The 18786-nt window shown below is 41.2% G+C and overlaps 1 protein-coding gene across 9 annotated transcripts in view; it reads right to left on the reverse strand.

The window, feature by feature from the left end:
• Window positions 1–18786, reverse strand: part of MEF2A (myocyte enhancer factor 2A) — a 98800-nt gene that overhangs the window by 14918 nt on the left and 65096 nt on the right. For 5 of the 9 annotated variants that reach the window (XM_081839047.1, XM_081839044.1, XM_081839045.1 and 2 more), the window contains 4 exons: window positions 17439–17658; window positions 17271–17330; window positions 1306–1496; window positions 471–515 (listed from right to left, as the gene is read on the reverse strand). In XM_081839047.1, coding sequence (XP_081695173.1) covers window positions 471–515; window positions 1306–1496; window positions 17271–17330; window positions 17439–17658 — 516 coding nt within the window. The remainder of the gene's footprint in view (window positions 1–470; window positions 516–1305; window positions 1497–17270; window positions 17331–17438; window positions 17659–18786) is intronic. The other 4 variants (XM_081839049.1, XM_081839050.1, XM_081839051.1 and 1 more) reach the window with 2 other exon arrangements.

Below are 18786 nucleotides of genomic sequence, written 5' to 3' on the forward strand. Positions count from 1 at the left end.
TTTTGGTAAACAGGGAACCCCCTTGTGGTTTGCTTCTCTTGTAGAGCATGAAATTAACTTGATCTCTAAAATGGTGACCTCACCAGGAATGATGTAATCTCCAAGAAGCAAAGCAGCAGCAGCAACACAGGAACTGTATTACAATTTGCAGAACTTCATGAGTGAAGCAAATCACTGCAGAGTTTGACATGGAATATAAGATGCCTTAGAAGAAAATTTCAAGGCTCCTCAATATGCACAGTGGACAGTTGCTGTTAGAGGCTCTGTTCCAACGTTCCCCTTTGCAACACCACTGGTAAAAATATTAACGTTTTTGGCAAATATTTATTAGTTTTCCATATTCTGTTGGTCAATGTAGAAACTTGAAATAAACCAATCACAACCGGCTTCTCTCTGCAGCAAAGGGAATGTTGGTCTAAGCTACAACAGACAGTTAACATGAAAGCTCTCCGGATCTTGATGTCTCATACCAAATAGGAACCCAGACTCACCAACTCCAATTCATCCTCCTCCGACTGTACTCAGCAAATAAGAGGAATAATAAGGTTACTGAGAATAGGACAGTATTCAAGAATGAAAGAGTTGTGTTGGTGCTTGATCAGCTAGCTATTTTTAGCCTCACTAATATTCCAAAGTTACGATGTGATGCAGTAGGCAAAGAAGCATTACATGATACTATGCCAGCTTCCCAGAAGCATCTAGTTGTGGGGGAACTGGGTGCTAGGTTAGAGAGAAAGCTCTAACCCAGTAGGACTCTTATTATTATTATTATTATTATTATTATAGTAAACCTACAGCCTGTCTACTGACTCCTATTGTCAACACACAGTTGATGGGAAAAGAACATTTAAAATGGTCAAAAGCAAAGCGTCCACACCCAAATTCGACCAATTCACAGTTACTTTAGAGAAGCCTCAATGTACTTTGCTTGGGCAAGCCCTTGTGCCCTTGGAAACTGCTTCCAAAAAAGCCCACTGTTTGCTAAGTTCACATGTTCCTCCAGTGCAGGAATATGAATCATGTTTACAGTACCATCTGTTTGCCCTTATAGATGGGCATGCTCTGTTGACAGTGTCTGTGTTCGAATGCAACATTAAGCCGTTCACTGTGACCATTTCGCTCCTCCCTTAGTTGAGCAGGAAAACAAACCATGGAGTGCCTGGCTTTGTGTAACATCCTAACCAGTGCTTGCAAGTTTGTTTCTCACCAAACCACATTCTCAAGCCAATGTTTCTTCTTAGCTTCCTGATCAAGGTTTCTTTTGTCTTTCTCCAAGCTACTAATAAGTCAAAAAGCTAAACTTACCAATGGAGGCATCATGCCTTTGCTAGAGGGAGGGATGACAACCCGGAGGTCTGGCTTGCGACTGTTTATTCCAAGGTTGCCCCCGCCAGGGGGAGGGGGAGATTTTGTAGGCATCCCTTTGCTTAGGCCATTCCCACCCCCGGTGCTGCTAAGCAGGCCTGGTGATGCTCGTGAATTCACAAAACCATTTCCTGTAGTAAGAGAAGAGGCAAAAGAAGTCCACCTTAAGACAAAGATAAATGATCATACATTATGTGAGTGAACATATGGGCATCAAGGTAAAGGTAAAGGTACCCTGACCATTAGGTCCAGTCGCGGACAACTCTGGGGTTGCTTTTGCATGAGCTTGTGCAAGCGCAGTAGTGTTAGAGGGCAATCTGGAGATCCTTGGGAAATGGTTGGAAGCACCTCAATAAATGGTGGAGAAACATCCCCAAAATACAGCTTCCTGATTTGGCCTCTAAAGTGACAGCTTTGGGAGAATGTTGATACACTCTAAAGAAGGGGATCCCAAACTTTCTTCTCCACAGACAACTTGAAAATTGCTGAGGCTCTTGGCAGACCACTCAATGATTTTTTTATTGTTGTAGCAAATGTAACATGCTGTGCTAGATGCTGTAGGACTTTTTAATTTTATTCAATTGCAATGTTAAGAAATAAAAAGCAATAAAAATGAAATTTAAAATCTGTATGACTATTTGACACACCACAGCTCCATGAACGAAGTTTGCGGACCACAGTTTAGGAACCTGTGCTCTAGGGCAAATACTAGCCGTCTGGATTTTGTTTGACTCCAATTTCTATCCATCTGGAGGGCAACACACTGGCTACCACGGTTCTGGGTTAAGCTTTCAGGGGTTGCTTAGCAACAGAGAGGCCTAGCAAGCCTGGCCATGCAGGATGCATGGACACATCCCAGAATCACTCTCAATGTGAAGGAGTTCTGCAACAAACAAGTCACTGAGGAAAGGATCCCCTGAAGGAAGAATGTTTGATGAGCAGTGATCTGCAGGAGAGTTGGGTGGCGTGGGTTAAGAAAAGCTGCATTCTACAGGCTAGAAAATCAGGTGGGGAATGTACACCTTTCCCTGAGGGAAATGAAAGTAAATGTGTGGAGATGGCACCACTTTAAGGTATGATATAGCAGCTTGACTGATGAGAAGATGCAACAGTCACAGAGATGTTCTAATGCCATCTGTTCTTTAACATAGCGTTTGCAGTAGCTTTAGCACTCTCGTCTGACACAGGGTTCTTCGCACTCTCATGCCACCAAAGGAGGCATTAGATCCTGCTGACAGTAGGAACACCAGGACTTGGCTTACATGACATCTGATGAACTTCTTTGGGGGGGGGGGGAAGCAGTTAAAAGACCTGAGAAATGTGTTGACAGATTTTTTTTAATTGTTTGTTTTTAAATTAAAAAACCTCACTGTGGATCCAATCCAATATACAGAAGGCCTTGTGGCACCTTATAAACAATACAGTTATGCCTCATGTTACGGACGCTTCAGGTTACGTGTTTTCGGGTTGCGGACTGCGGGAAACCCGGAAGTACCGGAACGGGTTACTTCTGGGTTTCGCTGCTCACGCATGTGCAGAAGTGCTAAATCATGCAGAAGCGCATGCGCAGAAGCCCCAAATTGCGCCAGCACAGATGCAGCGCTTCAGGATGCGAACGCTGCAGGTTGCAGACGTGCCTCTGTCATGGATTACATCCACAACCCAAGGTTCTACTGTAATACATTTATTTTGGCATAAGCTTATGCTACAATATATTTGTCAGGCTTTAAGTTGCATCAAGACTCTTTGCTGCAACAGACTAACACAACTACCTCTCTAGAAAACCAGCACACAGTTAATCCCATTTATCTTCATGATAAGTAATTATTTCACATAACTGGGAGCAGGACCACAGGCAGCATGTTCACAGAAAACACTCATGTTTTGGCTAGTTCAACCTTATTTGCACATAGGACCACAAAATCCATAAGCAACTTTTTTTGCACTATGGCTGACATACTGTAAAGAAACATTCCACATTGCAACATTTTGTTGCGGTTCCAGTTGTCCATCTCCCAATAGCAACCTGTCAAGTTGCAATGGGATACGATGTGGGTCTCACAAACACACACAAAACGCCCCCCAAAACGCCTCTCATTTTGTTTAGAATGGAAAAGAATTCTGAAAAACTTACTGAAATAAGTGGAAATTGCACAGGAGAGCCTGGAATATAGTAGTTGCTGCAAATAATTCTTGGCGCTTATAGAACAATAGACATTAAAAAAACCTATTATATTCCAACAACTACATTTATCCTAAGGTGCTATTTCTCAACATTCTCTCAAAAATATCACACCAGCAGTATTTCTTACCCCAACCAGAACCATGTGTGGAATTTTTTGTTAATAGACTACGAAATGTTGCAAGCAAGTAGGTTATAGTATTAATTGGATCAGAGTATACCCCTGTGACCTATTTTATTACAGCAAGTAATAAATTTCATATTCAATTTAGAGGCATGCAAAAACCAACATACAATGGGCTCTTCACTCCATGTCCTTAAGCCTCCAGAGCAAATGAGCAAAGAATAGGTTAAGGAAGTATGGTAGTAAGAAAACCACCATTCTAACTTCCTACCTTTCAAATCAAATTCATCTGCCAAGGAACACCCAGAGTCCAAAGCATATTCATACCAACCAGTATTGCTGGTCCTCAGTGTCACCATGCATGATCCAAGGAGTGGGCCCTAGAATAAACTCAGCAGTGGGAGCCAAGCTGTCCTTCCGGGAAGCTTATTTGTTATTAAGTGGTCTTATTAAGAAATCCCAGTAAGCATCTGAGGAATCCTGGGAAAGTGTTTGAAAACCATAGGACAGAATATTGTTTCACACTTTTGTGTGAATGTGCACCTATCTAAAACATCACCTGCGGTAAGAGGACAGAATGCCACCTAAATATGTAGATATTCCTGCGGTGCTTGACACTGAATGTTGTCAGGCCATTCCATCCTGGTTGGTCTGTCCTCCATCTCTTTTCTCCAAGTCTTCCTCCCATTATTTTTCTGTTAAATCTTAGCAAGCCTGTCCTTTTTAATCCCCTTTTTGCCCGGACCTAAGTGTCGTAAAATCCTTCTAATAATCTGGCCCATTCTGGTTGTCAGGTATTTGTGGGGGGAAGAGTGAAAAGTAATTGCCCCCTCCCGCAAAGGGCAGGGAAGATACGTCAGACCAACAACCTCAAATGTTAAAGTTATGAAGTAGCTGAAGGATAGGGGTGTATTTGTTCTTTAATAAATACTGTATTCTCTTCATGCTATTCTGAAGCCCTCTATGGCTTCCCTGCCATTCCAGAAAGTGAGATAGACAACGTTCATGGGAGCCAGGCAATTCTTTAAAAAAGAAACAAAGAAAGAATCAGGTCAAAGCTGCATTGTGGCTAAACGCCATTGCAATCTATATCTATAGCTATACAGTGGTACCTCGGGTTAAGAACTTAATTCGTTCTGGAGGTCCGTTCTTAACCTGAAACTGTTCTTAACCTGAGGTACCACTTTAGCTAATGGGGCCTCCCACTGCCGCCACACCGCCGGAGCACAATTTCTGTTCTCATCCTGAAGCAAAGTTCTTAACCCGAGCTAGTATTTCCAGGTTAGCGGAGTCTGTAACCTGAAGCGTATGTAACCTGAGGTACCACTGTATAGGTATATATCTATATCTATATTGACAGGCTCAAAGGTATACAACAAATCACATTTGCAAATTTTGAGGTTACTATGCATATAAAACACAGCCAGGCTGTCAGACATGCTGCAGGCAGCCTCTTGGGCAGTCTCACTCTCTGGAACACTGGAGAAGCTATGGAGTGCACTGAGGGCAGTTTAAGTCAACATGAGAACATCTCTCACCCTTTGGCCACCTTGTAACTTAAGGGAAGCGGCAAAGCCGTGCTCTCCAGAACAATTTTGAAGTAATAATTCTTTCCTACGCCGTGAAAGGGACAGTAAATCAACTGCCTCCTTCTCTCTCTTTTTTGTGGGGATGGAGAGGGCAGATTTCCCAGAATTGAAGAGAAGGCTTCAGCATGGCATTAGTCTTAGGTACTAAGTTGTTGTTTTGTTATAATTCCAGTTTCAAATTTTGCAACTGTGTGCATTTGAAAATTGAGGCTGTAAGGCTCCCATTGTATCTTTTCTGAATGCAATGTACAAGTGTCCTTCAGAAGCACACATTTTTAATGTCTGAACAATTGCACTATGGCTGTAGCTTAGCAACAGTATTGCACAAACCGTAAATATTCTCACATGTGGAAGAACATGCAGTAATTGTAACCAGGCTGAAAAAGATGGGAATCTGGTCAAGCATTTGTCTCTGGCCACATACATACACACAAGAACAGCTTGTGGGACCCAAGCCCAAAATGAAGAGCCAGAGAAGGCTGGTTGACACAAACAAGTCAACCGATAGGCGGTATTTACAGAACATGTCCAACTGATTTCTAAGAAGTTGACACTAAGCATCTAACCAGCTCCATCTGCATCTTACTAGTCTAGAAAAAAATAATTGCTAGAGGAAACCTGGAAAAGCAAAGGGAAAAAACTAAAAAGAGGAGCCAACCTGATGCCCTTAGAATGATGCTGGACTCCGATTCTCATCAGCCCCCTATCAGCAGAGAGCTGAAGAACATCTGGTGGGCATATTGGGTACCCCCGCCTTAAAGAGTGACCAACTGCAATTCGCTCAGCCGGTTGCATCCATTCACCAGAACAGAACAGTATCAGCCAATGAAGTTGGCTTTAGGCAAAAACAGGATGGACCACTCATCCAGTTATCCCATCACCACTTGCTCAGACTGTGGCCTGAACTCGGAACCTTCTGCATGCAGGACGTCTGCTACCACCAGCAATGACTCTTCCCCAAACGGAATGCTTCAAGGTGTGGCATGCATAAGCTTACTCCTGCTGTTCAGAGTCACCATGGTATTACAGGGAAGGATGCAGGACCAAAATTGTTTCTGCGGGCCTATATGTACTATGATGCATAGGCGTAGCCGGGGGGGGGACTGGCCCTCTAAATGAAGTAAATCCATTAAAAAACTGAGGTTCTGCCCCCCCATGAAGCCCGCCCCCTAACATAAATCCTGGCTACACCCATGCAGAGTTATGCCTAGATTTATCAGCACACTGTCATGAAAAAGTAAAAAGAATAGTTGCACTACGGAACAAAATGGTAGCTAAAGCAAACAAACTTATTCATACAGTGCTACCCCGGTTTAAGAACTTAATTCATTCTGGAGGTCTGTTCTTAACCTGAGGTACCACTTTAGCTAATGGGGCCTCCTGCTGCCGCCGCGCCACCATAAGAGCATGATTTCTGTTCTCATCCTGAAGCAAAGTTTTTAATCCGAGGTACTATTTCTGGGTTAGCGGAGTCTGTAACCTGAAGCGTCTGTGACCTGAAGCGTCTGTAACCCAAGGTACCACTGTACTTGAATGGTAGTATGAAGGAGGAATCAGGGCCACAAAGCCTCCTCTCAGGGGATCCAGAGAAAGGGTATCAGCTAAACACAGGGCCCAAGCAAAATGGGCTGCCTACCATACCCTTTGGGGATCCAAGTGCACACGTGTGTTGGACTTGACCACTTCTCCCTTATTTGGAAAGCAACATACGGAAGAAGTCTCTAACATCTGCTTAAGAAAGCCTGCCTGGCACTTTGAGAAGCAGAACGCATCACATGTTTACTCTCATCAGTCAACTCCTTCAAGATAAAGGCTAATGTATCATAGCACTCAAGATCACTAATATTACAGCCCGCATTTACCCACTAAGCTACCGACAATGTTAATTGTGCTTGAGCATTTTCTTATAACACCACAGTCTACTTGCTTCGCTGAGGTCTGTTAGAAACTGAATTCACAGCCATACAAGACAGCTGCTTGAAGCTTGTATATTATTCAAAAGTCTTTTAACACAAGCCTAAAAGTCCATGCACGAAGCATATTTACCTCAGGTAATCCCCCTTAATTGCAATGGGGCTTCTTCAAAGCAAATAAACTCATGAATACTTCCTTGAAAATTCTGTTTATCTTAAATGGGAATTACATCAGTGTGGGCTACTTTTTTTAAAAAAACCAACTATTCCTATTACTCTCTTCAAGCAAGCAGGCAGTTCTGCTTTTCCTTCCACACCCAATACAGTCATTTCCTGCAGCCCTTCTTACAAGGGACTGTCAGTCTTTCAGAGAACATTTCATATCCTTTAATGGCACTGTCAGACATAAGCCTCTCTCAACAGTGCCGAGCCTCACTCAGGCAGGCAGACTGATGTGAAGCACTCTGCCTGCCAGAAAACAGAGCCATTTTCTAGATAAAGCATCAAAATAGGAAGGAGAAGATTGTGTGCAAGAGATAAGCAATACTCTCAACCTAAGAAGCGTTTTCTTTCTCTCTCTGAGAGAGAGAGAGAGAGAGAGAGAGAGAGAGAGAGATTATTGTGCATGACACTGTCTATGCTTAAGTCAGGAAGATTACTTCTCCCACAACATCCAGAAATATATTTGTTCTTCAAAATCTTAGAAACTGCCTTACTCAATGCAAACCTTGGTAACCCAAGAATATCAAATTATAAACCCAAGTGAAAGGGCAGTTAAAAGCGCAGGATTTTTTAGCATAAGGTCAGGAGCCAGAGGCAGATAATGATTACAAGATGATGTAATAGTCAGGCAGCTTTCCCAAATGTAGCCAGGGTAACCCTTTGTGTGCCAGCTTCCTCTTCTCAGCACAATGCATGTGTGTGCACACATTAGAGACAGTAATTTGCACCTTTTAAAAACATGTGAAAAAGAGAAAAAGAGACTGTACTGGTTACCCCTGGGAAAGCATTTGAGAAGAGGAACTGTTGTTTTGAATAAAAAAAATTTCATCCACTGCAAGACACATTTTTTAAGAAGCAATTTCTGCAAGTTATTTAAAGTACTTTCATAGATAGAGCAGATCTAATGGATTGTGTGGCATGAATGAAAGCCTTGATGACTTTCCCCCTTTTTCTTTCTTAAAGGAAATGTTAATCAGGTTAAACCAAAGAATAATAATTACTACCAATAAGATTATCTGAGGGGAAAATGCTGTTTTGTGTGGTAATGTAAAACCAAAAACCAGTAAGAATGCCAACTATTCTATCACCTTCACATTTTTAATATGGTAGTCCTAGCTGTATGCCCTCTAGTCCAACATTCTTTAATTCTATCATTGTGCTCTATGTTCCACAATACAAACTGCACCACAATACAAATTACACAATAAAGACAGATGCCTGGAAAGTACTGCCTGCCTTCAGTGTTCATCTGAAAGTGATGTTAACATCCACAATTCATTTTTTTTTTACATATGACAATAGAAAACCTGGAAGCATGTATGTGGTTTAGAAAATCAAAGCTTGGACACATTGTGAGAGTACAGAAAAGAAAGAGCATTTAAATTTGTGACACTCCCCATACTTCAGACTTTTTATTATTTAATTAACTTATACAATGGTACCTTGGGTTACAAACAGTTCAGGTTACAGACTCCGCTAACCCGGAAGTAGTACCTCAGGTTAAGAACGGTTTCAGGTTAAGAATGGACCCCCGGAACGAATTAAGTTCATAACCAGAGTACCACTGTACTCTGCCCCGAGGTTGTTTATACTTAAGACAATACAGGCCAGGTTCACATTTCACACTGAGTTATATTATCATGGCATAATGTTTGGGGCTGTTCCATGCTGAGATAAGCCATTCCTTTACTCAGTGAGTCATCTGAACCCAGGCTTGTGGCTTAGTTCTCTCGGAACAAGCCACAAACAGCAAACCAGGAACAACCCTTGGTTACAGACCATGGTCAGTCTGAAGAGAGCTAAATGGCAAGTCCAGGTTCGGAAAATATGCTAAGCCAAATAATGGCTTAGGTCAGCGCAGCGCAGCAGTGAGATGACTGGGGAGGAGCAAAGCAGACACAACCTTCGGAACAGTAGCAACAAAATGACCCCATCTCCACTCTAAATCACAATGCTGAAATTAAAAAATCCCAGAGAAGATATTTGTGTGCAGGGACTGTGCACTCAAAACAAATTCTTAGTCTCAGAATTCTTTAATGCTGGGTGTATGTCTTTTGTACCAAGCTCTCAGGACCCTAGTAAAAAAAAAATGTTTCTCAGGACCCTAGTAAAAAAAACCAAGTAAATCCTGTAAGTTCAAAGTTTGTCAACTTTAGAAGACAGACACAAGCATAGCCTCACACTCTTGGGTTTTAGGGATTAGATACAGAACCTGGTAAAAAGACATCAGCTACAACAATTGTTTTGAGTCTTACGTTAAAATTTTGCTTACTGGTTTTTTTTGTTTTTTTTATTCTTAATGTTAATATTTTGGTTATTTGCTTTATATGTTTTGTAATGCCATCTTTGGTTCTATACTTTTCAAGAACCAATTTCTAAAGCTTAATGCATCCCTTCACAAACTCATTATCTGATTAAAAGAGGTGTCAAGAAGGGTTGCGTATTGGTACCTTTCGTATTTATCATCAATTTCATCCCTGAGATGGCATCCCCTTCCTCCTTCTCTCCCTCTCTTGGAAATCGCAAAGTGTCCATTTTGCTTTACACTGATGACCTAGTCCTGCTCTCTTTGAACAAAATTGGACTCAGAAGGATGCTGGTCAAATTTGGCCAACTGTGCAAAAAAGAACACCTAAAAGTTAGTTATGCCAAAACTAATATTGCTGCATTCGGTAAGAGGGTTAGATGATCACACCCTCGAGCAAGCACATTGATTTAAATACCTATGATTACTTATTGATAAAAAGCTTTCATGGAAACCTAATCTGGATGCAATCAAGCTAGTATCTGCCTGCTCTACTAGACAGCTATACAGGTTCTTCCATTCAAGGGGGGTGGCAGTTAATCAATCCAGCCATTAAGGTCTACGTGTCATTATCATATAGCTTTGATATTTAATAAAGATTGTGAGGCCCACTAGCCAGTGTTCCTCCAGGAAGGTATTCTCAGAGCATTTTAACAGCTTGATTCCTTTTCTAGTCTAACCTTCCGGTGTGTTAACTTTATTTTACTGCAACACCAATATTATTTACATACCAACCATGTGAAACGCTGAGCTACTTCTCTATCAAATTAGGACACATTTGCCTTTCAAATGTGGCAGCTGTCTATCTACCTCCCACCCCACCTCACCCTCTCAATAAATTATAATTTTTCTATAACATCTGGTGATACTAAGCAATCAACCATGGGAAAAGGCTTTCACTGGCTGCCAATTCATCGGAGGCCACTTCAAAGTGCTTTTAATGCAATACAGCCTAGGTCCCGATTATCTCAGCAAATGCCTCCTTCTACATAAGCCTACTCTCTCAGCAACTGAGATCTGCAAGGCTTTAATTCAAATTACAACTCTTTTGGAAACTGCTTTGCTTCTCGAGGAGACTTTTGGTTGTGGCCCAGTGCTTTGGAATGCCCTCCCCCAAGAAGTTCAGATGGCCTTCTCCCTGATGCATTTTTGCATTCATTTTTATTAAAACAACACCTAAATCAACTAACCTTATACTCAAAGGAGTAATAGATACACAACTGAATATGCAATATCAACTCATTTAGAGTAGACAAATATTATGGCACAAGTTTTGGAGAACTATCATGCAATTCATCAGCTGCATGAAGTGTTACCCTCAGCAGGTGTGAATGCAGCTGGGGTGGGTACAATTTTGCTGGACAACTTTTAGCATTTTCTTGCTATTTAACTCCAAATGGAATTTAAAATGGAAGATTAGTTTGGACATTTGAGAAGAATTGGCTTGGTTTCCCCCCAGTGTTTATAACTATTTATATATGGAGGGTTTAAACTTAGGATGGCTAACACATGGTCCTCTAGATGTTACTGAACCACAGCTCCTATCAGCCCCAAACAGCATGACCAAGTATGATGAGTTTTGTAGTTCAGTAACATCTAGAACAGTGGTTCCCAATTAGGGGTCCAGGGACCCCTGGAAGTCCACAGAACACATGCAAGGGGCCCTTGCCTCCCTCTCCCAGCTAATCTTTTTGACATTTTTGCATAGTAATATCTACAATGTTATGGTCTGTTTTAGCACTGTGTGATTTTTCAATATATTGGCCAAATTCTGTTTTGAAATCACACCACGATAACTATTTTTACCTGGCAATACACAACAATATATCACTCCTCACATGAGTGAGAGCAGGGCAGCCGATTTCAAGGCACTGCCAATATTGCACAATGATCTCAGCCGATATTGCTGCTTATCTGAGCTGCCTTCCTTCACTCTGAGGGAAAACAGGGCAGCCAATTGTGAGACACTACCTCCCTCTCACACTGATGGAAAACAGGGCAGCTGATTGCCCTTCAAGGCACCGTGGCATTACCTTCCTCTGGCACTGAGGCGGAGCAGCTTTTCTCAGTCAACGGGAAAGCAACAGCAGCCACAGTGGATGTGGGTCTTCACTGGCTACCCCACTGATGGCGGTTTCATGTCCCCTATACCCATCCCCTCCCACTCAAAGCATGCAGTAGAGGTGACTCCGCTTCCTCCTCCCCCCCCCCCCATCTGATCTTCATGGCTAATTCTTCTCCCCATCCTCACATCTGATCTGCATGCACCCCATCCACCCGATCTCCAAATTTCAGATACTGTGATATGTCAGAATATCACAATGTTTAGCTGCTGATATATCATGATGTTGAAAACCAGATATTCCTCAACTCTAGTCTGTTTTTTAGTATACCTAAAATCCTCTGCGTACTAGAGGCTACACTACATTTTGTTCAAAAAATTGCCTTTCTGATGTAACTACAATAGAGTTATCAAATTTTTCAAAAGTAGGGGATCCGCGGCTTGGCTTTTGGAAAATAGGCCATCCTCAGTAATTAGCTAATTGGGAACCGAAGACCAAGGTTAGATCTAAACTGATATTGCCCTGGGGCCAAGAGTGCCTGTGCTTGGCGATGTGCCACTGCCCCTGCCTCTGCCCCCACCCAAATACCACCCAAATATGCAACATTTGAGTTTTGTAAAGCAAAACTGCATCAGGTGCCCTGTCTCATATTAGATTATTATCTGTCACACAGAGCAGGTGTCCCTTAACAGTCTTGCAGGCAGACTAAAACCCTGGTTCTGTCTCAGTGCCTCAGAGGGAGTTCATTATCACATTAATTTCTAGCATAAATTATAGAAAGCCAATTGTTAGAACACATTGCCTTCAGACAATTTAACTTTGGATATAAGCACCAAACATCTGATAAGGGATATGGCTCAGTGTAAAAACTCAAAGCTCCTTAATTGTTGGGACAATATGAATTCATAAATTAAAACAAGAGCTAAATGAACAGTTCTTTGAAACATGAAGATTTTAACTTCTGGCTTCAATACAATCTTAACTGTCTCTCTTCTTGCTTTAAGCGTCCACAAAACTGTACCCTCTGGGTGGAGGAGAAGAGAGATACAATTTGATGCATGACTGGGTTTTTTCAGCCTTAATTACAGATATTAGTATTTGTTCAGCCTTGAGTCAACCGAAGAATGACTATTTTCCACAGGAGATTAACATTTCAATACTTCTAAGGGAGGTGCCCATCACACTCAGATCTTTAACTGACTATATTACAGTATTTAGATGTTACAGGAGTGATGTTAAACCATTTTTCTGCTGTTTAATTCACACAGTAATGTTTAAGAGTTTAGGAGAAAGAGGCAAAGTTCAGTAACAGAGTACCTCATTTGCACACAAAATGTCCCAGGATAAATCCCCAGCACCTCCAGGTAGACCTGGAACAGAACCCTTTCTAAAACCCTGGATAGCTGCTGCCAATCAGCTAGAGGGACCAATGGTCTGACTCAGTATAAGGCAGCTTCCTATGTTCCAATATTGTTCCTATGTAAGAAGACCCTGTGTAACGGACAACTGCACTCAACTTCACCACTTAACTATCAACCCCTGAATTCTGCTTTGGTGACAAATGTGTGATAAGGACCTATGTGATTGGAATTATCATTGGTCAATGTGTTTTCAAATATTGCAGCAGAGTAGCAGGATGAATCCTTGGAAGAGCAGCTGCAATGTTGCCACTGAAACATCTAAAGATCATCAAGGAGAAGAGAGAAAATAGGGAATTGCAAAAGAAGAATTAAGATCTAGTTTGAAATATTACCACTTGCTAAAAGAAGTTATCTGGAGATTTAGGGTGCAATTTTCATCAGTATGAAGATAACACACAGCTCTAGCTCTTGTTTTGACATACTCATCCCAGGGAGGCTGTGAAACCCTTGAACTGGTGTCTGGATTCAGTTTTGGGATGAATGAAACCATTCAAGCTAAAGTTTAATCAAGACAACGCAGAAAGACTGTGGAAACCAACCAAAGTGTATGGACGTTTGGAACCAGACTAGGGTGAGGTTACATCCCTCCCCTGATGTAACTTCCTCAGAGTTTGGGGGTTCTCCTGCACTTTGTGTTGTCTGTGGAAATCCAGTGGTGGCTAGGGTGCCTTTTACAACATGTGTTCAGGATGATGCGGCATATGTGATTTTACCTAGATAGGGTTTACCTAAACTATGCTACACATGCGCTAATGACATCCAGACTTGAATACGTGTCTACCTTTGAAGACTATGCAGAATGTTCAACTGGTGTAAGCTACTTTCATGATATTGGATTTTCAATTCCATGTTATCATTTTATGCTGTGGAGTTGCACAGAGGACTACTTATTAGCAACCTTATAAGATTATAGCATGTCAGTAAATAAATTAAACAAACATGTGCCCATCTATATGTTGATGGGGGAGTTGGGCAACCCTTTGCACTGGTTGCCCATGGATTTCTAGGCCAATTTAGTAATGATCTTTAAAGTTGCCACTGATTTGGGGTCACATTACCTTAGAAGGAACCGCCTTCACCTGTATGAACTTGCCCATCCTCAAAGATCAGCTTCAGAGAGTCTATAATAGGTCTGCCATTTATATCAATTCAGTTAGTGTGCACAAGAGAAAGGCGCTTCTCATGGTGGTCCCACATTTGTGGAATTCTATTCCAACAAATGGGCATATGGTACCATCAGTACATGCTTTTAAAGACCCATTTACTCCCTGACAATGCTGGATGAAAAAATGAAACATTTAAGCTGTTTTAAATGTTTAATGCTGACTGTTATTGTTGAAATGTTTACTACATTTTTGGATTATTATATACATACTTGTGGTTTGGGGTAAGTTGCCATGCGACAGCTTTGTCCTAAAAGGTGACCTAAACATATTTAGATAAATAAAGTAATGTAACAAATGCCTGTGGTTTGTTATTAATTCGTATTCCAGTTTAAGTGGGTTCTCTTTCAGAATGCATCTGCTAGACTTCAGTTTGTATTTTCAGGATGGCGGAGGTTAATTCCCACCTGCCACAGTGTGTCACTGGAGTAACTGACAAGTCACAGCATCCTGACAAAATACTGGACACTGACCATTCAGTAATACAGTGAAACTTGAATGCCCCAGCTAAAAGCTACAGTGACATATTTAAATTTATTACCAAGTTGGCGGGGGGGGGGCAGATCCAGGAAGTGGCAGAGTTTCACTTCTGATGGGCTTAAAATGCTGCTAGATTTACTGCCCTAGTTTGGATGTAACACACTCAGCTTGCTAAGCAATAGTTTAGGAAGCTCTGTGGAAGCATCTGTCCTGCACACTCCCCAGTCCTCTTCTCTCTTCGTTGACATGCTGATCCTCTACATGCCAAACAGGGAAGTGTGGTTTAATGTCAGTTTACTAACCAGGATTTTAAACCATGGTTTGAATGTAAAAAGAAAGCATCACTTCAGCTAACCAGGATCAGCATGTGTCAAAGGGAGGAAGGGGAGTGGAGAGTTAAGCATTCCTTGCTTACAAAATTGCATCCAAAAGGAGCCACTATCACCTGCATTACAGAGTTGCTGTAATGATAGCTAATAGTTCATGCTTAATCTTTCCTTTTTCAAGGCTACTATGGAAGTTTGGAAGTCTTGGAGTGATTGTTTGGCACCAGCATTCTCTCCCCTGACTCCCCCCACTGGATCACCCTTAATTTAGGCACAAATATAAATATACTCAATTTAAAGAATGGAAATCTAAGCATTTGTATAGAATTAGAGATGTTGTGGTGAAGGGCCACCTCATCAAAGAACATTTTGAGGGAGAAGTTACAAGGTGTTAAAGCCTTGTGGCTCCAATTTAAGCAGGTGTGGTCCTTTGGGAAGGAGGGAACTTATGAGAAAGGGTGGCATGCTATGTCCTGGACACTGTTTGAAGGTTTATGCATCAGGTTGAGCCAGCAACTGAGACCGTTTGCCTCAGTAATCTATATACTGCTCATTAAGTAATCAGTGGGTGACAAAACAGGCGTCCAGGGAAGGAGATATAGATGTGCACTGAAGATGTGGATTGGGAAAGGATATGCAAAGAATATGCCAGAATCCAAGATGCATCCATAAAGGTACTCCTTCAATGGCACTGTACACCATCCAAGTTTTCTGTACACCAACCAAAGAACTGGTTGTGCATCTTTTGACCGTGGGTATATAAAAAAGTTTCTAAGTGTTGGAAGTCGGTTAATGGGCCCTCTAGAGAGCAGTAGATGAATAATGTTTGGTCCATAGCCCTCTCCAAACATTTGAGAGTGGTACAAGGCAACATGAAACATGATTGGTTTGATGAAGTTTGGCCCCCTTTTTAAAGTTACATTAATTAACTATTAATCTTCACCGGTCTGCACCACACTGTATGACAACATGGAGAACCCTCCATACCTGGATATGAATTTACCTGTGAATTAGGTCGCTTAATGATAATTGTATTGTAACAGGAAAATCTCTTTTGCAATTGTATATTACCTTTTAAATCACATTGCATTGTGTATTTTTTTTGCTTAAAAACCTTTAATAAATACATTTTCTAAAATTCTGTCATTCATAAATGCTGCATAAAAAGTAACTGAACTGCAGCCTAATTTATATCCATTTTCATGCCTATGCTTTTACTAGAATTCAACAGTTCTGCAGAATGCCAGAGCAAAAGCAAGAAGGGCTCAGGTTCTCACAGCCAGCATGCCATCTGCAACCTCAAATTCACATACATATAGTCTTTGTTATCAAAGGACTTCCAGACACTTTTGTTTTAACTTTTAACAGTGATACTGGAAAACTGGGCTCTAATAGGAAAATCAATTGATTTCACAGGAATGATTCTATGCTCTCTGACCTGAGCTAACTGATCCTTCACCATCAAATGATGTTGTGAGTGGGCACGTAATATTGACAGCAGGTGTTCATGCCATCTTCCGGTAATTTGAGAACTGGAACACAGATGCCTCTACACTGATTGAAGCAAGCAGCACCACTCTCCAGTTTGTCAACAAGTGCAAGGAAAATATCTGGAGCTCCCCTTCGAAAGTCAAGCTGACATGCAGGCCTACAGATTGATGCCACCCCCACCCCACACCTTTGGAGACTGCTCTTTTTCAGTACGATTTACAGAAAGTTACGCAAACTGCAGACTGGCAAAAGCAAAAAGCTCAGAGTTATTCGAGAAGCAGAGAGAGATAAAAACATGCCTATAGGCTCTATTATCCTTGTAGCTAATTCCCTTCAACAGTGCACTTAGTTCAAAATAGAAGAAAGTACTAGGAAGATTCAAGTCTCATTACGACTTTGGATGCCAAAATTTAGGGTAACCACATTTTCTAAGCACTTACACCAAAAAGGACATATCCAAGAACATATTACATATAACAAGCAAAACATAAAAAGTAGCAGATATCCTTTCCCACAGCTCAGAAGAGTCAGTCCTGAAAGAAACAGTCTTTGCTTTGATTTCTTCATCCGTTCCTAAGCCAATTAAGCCTCTTGCAGTATTCAAAATGCAAAACTTTGAAACTTACCCACTGGGCTTGAACCAGCTCCATTTGGCACTGACAGATCTGTTGTGGACAGCATACCACCTAATTGGGGGATACAGAGGAAGAATATTTATTTCACTCAGATAATGCAATGTAAAAAAGTAAAGAGTGACAGCTTGTTGAAACTTGGGGTGAGGGAGGAACGCTTACTTGCACTGCCTGTACTTGGTGGTCTCTGAGGACCTCCTGGTGACACATTTCGATGCAATGAGGCTTGAGGAGGGGTCAGCATGGTAGAATCTGTCAAGGTAGAACTTGCTGCCAGTGCTGAGGATACAAGGGAACTCCCAGGATTACTGTAGGTTAAAGTATTGGGGCTGGACACAGGAACAGTGACCGACATTGAGAAGTTCTGCGGAGGTAACCCAGGCTGAAAAGAGTGGGAGGAAATCATGTGAGATTTAAAGAGCTACACTTTCCTCAAGTTTTAATCAAAATGTTAGAAAACAGCTTCTTGGTTTCTAAAAGGAGTTTTGAAACATACATATAGAACACACACATCTTAATTATGTAATGCAAACTATTCAAATTTGTTACATACAAACCACACTTAGCACTCTCAAAATTGGTTAGAGATACCGATAATTACCTAGAACTACAGATAATTACTCCAAGTTGATCACATGGAGATATGTTTTACAAAATATCATATGTAGAAAATGAAAGATGTTCTGGGCATCTGCCCGTAACTTTCTAGCAAACTTTTAAGAAGCATTTTGATTATTGCAGAAAATGAAAATTATCCCTTTGCAATCAGAAACAGTATTTGAGAGCACTTAAGCATGCAATGAGAGTGGGAGGAAAGGATGTTACTGAAAAATACAGCATACTATTTCAACTTTAAAAGTTCCAAGGCAAACCTGATTCTTCACATTATGTATTACTATAGAACTATGCTGAAAGTTCTAAAAAAGCTAGAGAGTTGTGCTATTATATTTGTATTCATTTGTAAAACTATTTCAAGTTAAAAAATGAATAAATTAATGCATAATTCTTTGCAATTTAGCTTAAGATTGGATTTAAAGGAATGCAATTTATGTTTTTTTTTTTTAAAAAAAGGACTTTGCTGAAGTACATGTAAGCATTACATCTTATGTTAAATCCTGTTTCTTTGAAAGAAGAAGAAGAAGAGTTTGGATTTGATATCCCGCTTTATCACTACCCGAAGGAGTCTCAAAGCGGCTAACATTCTCCTTTCCCTTCCTCCCCCACAACAAACACTCTGTGAGGTGAGTGGGGCTGAGAGACTTCAGAGAAGTGTGACTGGCCCAAGGTCACCCAGCAGCTGCATGTGGAGGAGCGGAGACGCGAACCCGGTTCACCAGACTACAAGACTACCGCTCTTAACCACTACACCACACTGGCTCTCTTTTTGAGAAATCCTTCCTCAAAAACCCATCTGAGAATTGTTTGGTCTCTAGTCCCCAGAATCTATTCAACTATACCTAAAAACATGTAACAGAAATGACTGCATATTCTACCACAATTCACTACCACC

This window comes from Podarcis erhardii (genome assembly GCF_964252035.2).
Source record: "Podarcis erhardii genome assembly, chromosome: 14".
NCBI classification, from domain to species: domain Eukaryota; kingdom Metazoa; phylum Chordata; class Lepidosauria; order Squamata; family Lacertidae; genus Podarcis; species Podarcis erhardii.